The sequence below is a fragment of the Aplysia californica genome, unplaced genomic scaffold (genome assembly GCF_000002075.1).
Source record: "Aplysia californica isolate F4 #8 unplaced genomic scaffold, AplCal3.0 scaffold01269, whole genome shotgun sequence".
Taxonomy (NCBI): domain Eukaryota; kingdom Metazoa; phylum Mollusca; class Gastropoda; order Aplysiida; family Aplysiidae; genus Aplysia; species Aplysia californica.
In genome coordinates this window covers 35,290-36,442 of record NW_004798539.1, presented here as the reverse complement: position 1 = coordinate 36,442, position 1,153 = coordinate 35,290, and the positions used below count along the sequence as shown (strand labels likewise).

At 37.0% G+C, this 1,153-nt stretch overlaps 1 protein-coding gene across 1 annotated transcript in view; it reads left to right on the top strand.

Moving 5' to 3' along the window:
- The window catches only part of LOC101852977, a gene marked incomplete at its 3' end in the record, with an annotated part of 122,827 nt that overhangs the window by 104,777 nt on the left and 16,897 nt on the right, over window positions 1-1,153 (top strand). The window contains 1 exon segment of the mRNA XM_013090418.2: window positions 694-809. Within this exon segment, the coding sequence (XP_012945872.2) occupies window positions 694-809 (116 nt within the window).

The window sequence follows — 1,153 nt, the reverse complement described above, 5'->3', positions numbered from 1 at the left end:
TAGACAGATAGATAGATAGATAGATAGATAGATAGATAGATAGATAGATAGATAGAGAGAGAGAGAGAGAGAGAGAGAAAGAGAGAGAGTCATACAGATATAAAGACACATACAAATTAGCAGACCTCAGGGAGACATAGATATGACTAGTTAGAAGGACAGGCGTTTAGAAAGAAAGAGAGGATGAGAGAAATAAAGATAAGGAGAGAGGGATGGAGAGAAAGAAAGAAAGATGAAAGAAAGATGAAAGAAAGATGATGAAAGATGAGCAGAGAAAGAAAGAAAGAGGAAAGGAGAACAGCCGTATTATGCATGTAGACTGCTCTAACAGCCAGTTATTTCAGATATCAAGGACACCGATATAATTATTAAAATGAAGACTTGATTTCCTAACGTTATTGGCATGAAGCGGCGATCAGTTTGAAACTTATTTAAAAGAGGTGCTATATTGACCGCATCCAAAAACTGGTCTAAAGGCATATTCATCTAAAATCATATTTTGCCAGTTAGTTTGAGCCTTTTTCCAATTTCAAGTGTGATCAAAAGCCACAGCATGTGTTCTTTTTGTCAGGTTTACCTGTACTATTGTAGGCAACATTGCATTGCATAATAATATTTCATTGTTATCTAAATTTCACCCCAGAGGAGAAATTAACGCTCCCAAACTGTATTTAAATCTGTCTGCCTTTCCAGGTTTTTTGATGACGATGAAACACAAGCACCACCTTCAAATGATGAACATGAAACGAGCTAAAAAGAAAGCGGAGTTGAAATCGGCAAAGTTGCAGACACTTTTGTCTGAAGTGAGGGTGAGTAGTCTATGACGTCATTTGTGTACCTGTAACCAGTCAGGTACTTTTCCCAGCTTTTGCTAATGGCTACCTTAGGATTACAGAGTTCCATTTCCTCAGTACCTAATTTTGAGAAATTTGACGTACAAAGTTTAGAGTTTCACAGCATGTCAAGTTTTTTCGAATGAAGTCCTTTGAATATCTTGGTGACAACTCCGAGCAATCTTATAATTTTTGATAGAACAGAGAGAACTTTTGGTTGTTGACCTTATGATCCCAATAGCCCAAAACGGCCAAAAATATCAGATAGAACTTTGTAAGTTTGAGATGGCATAATGCTCTCTCTCTCTCTCTCTCTCTCT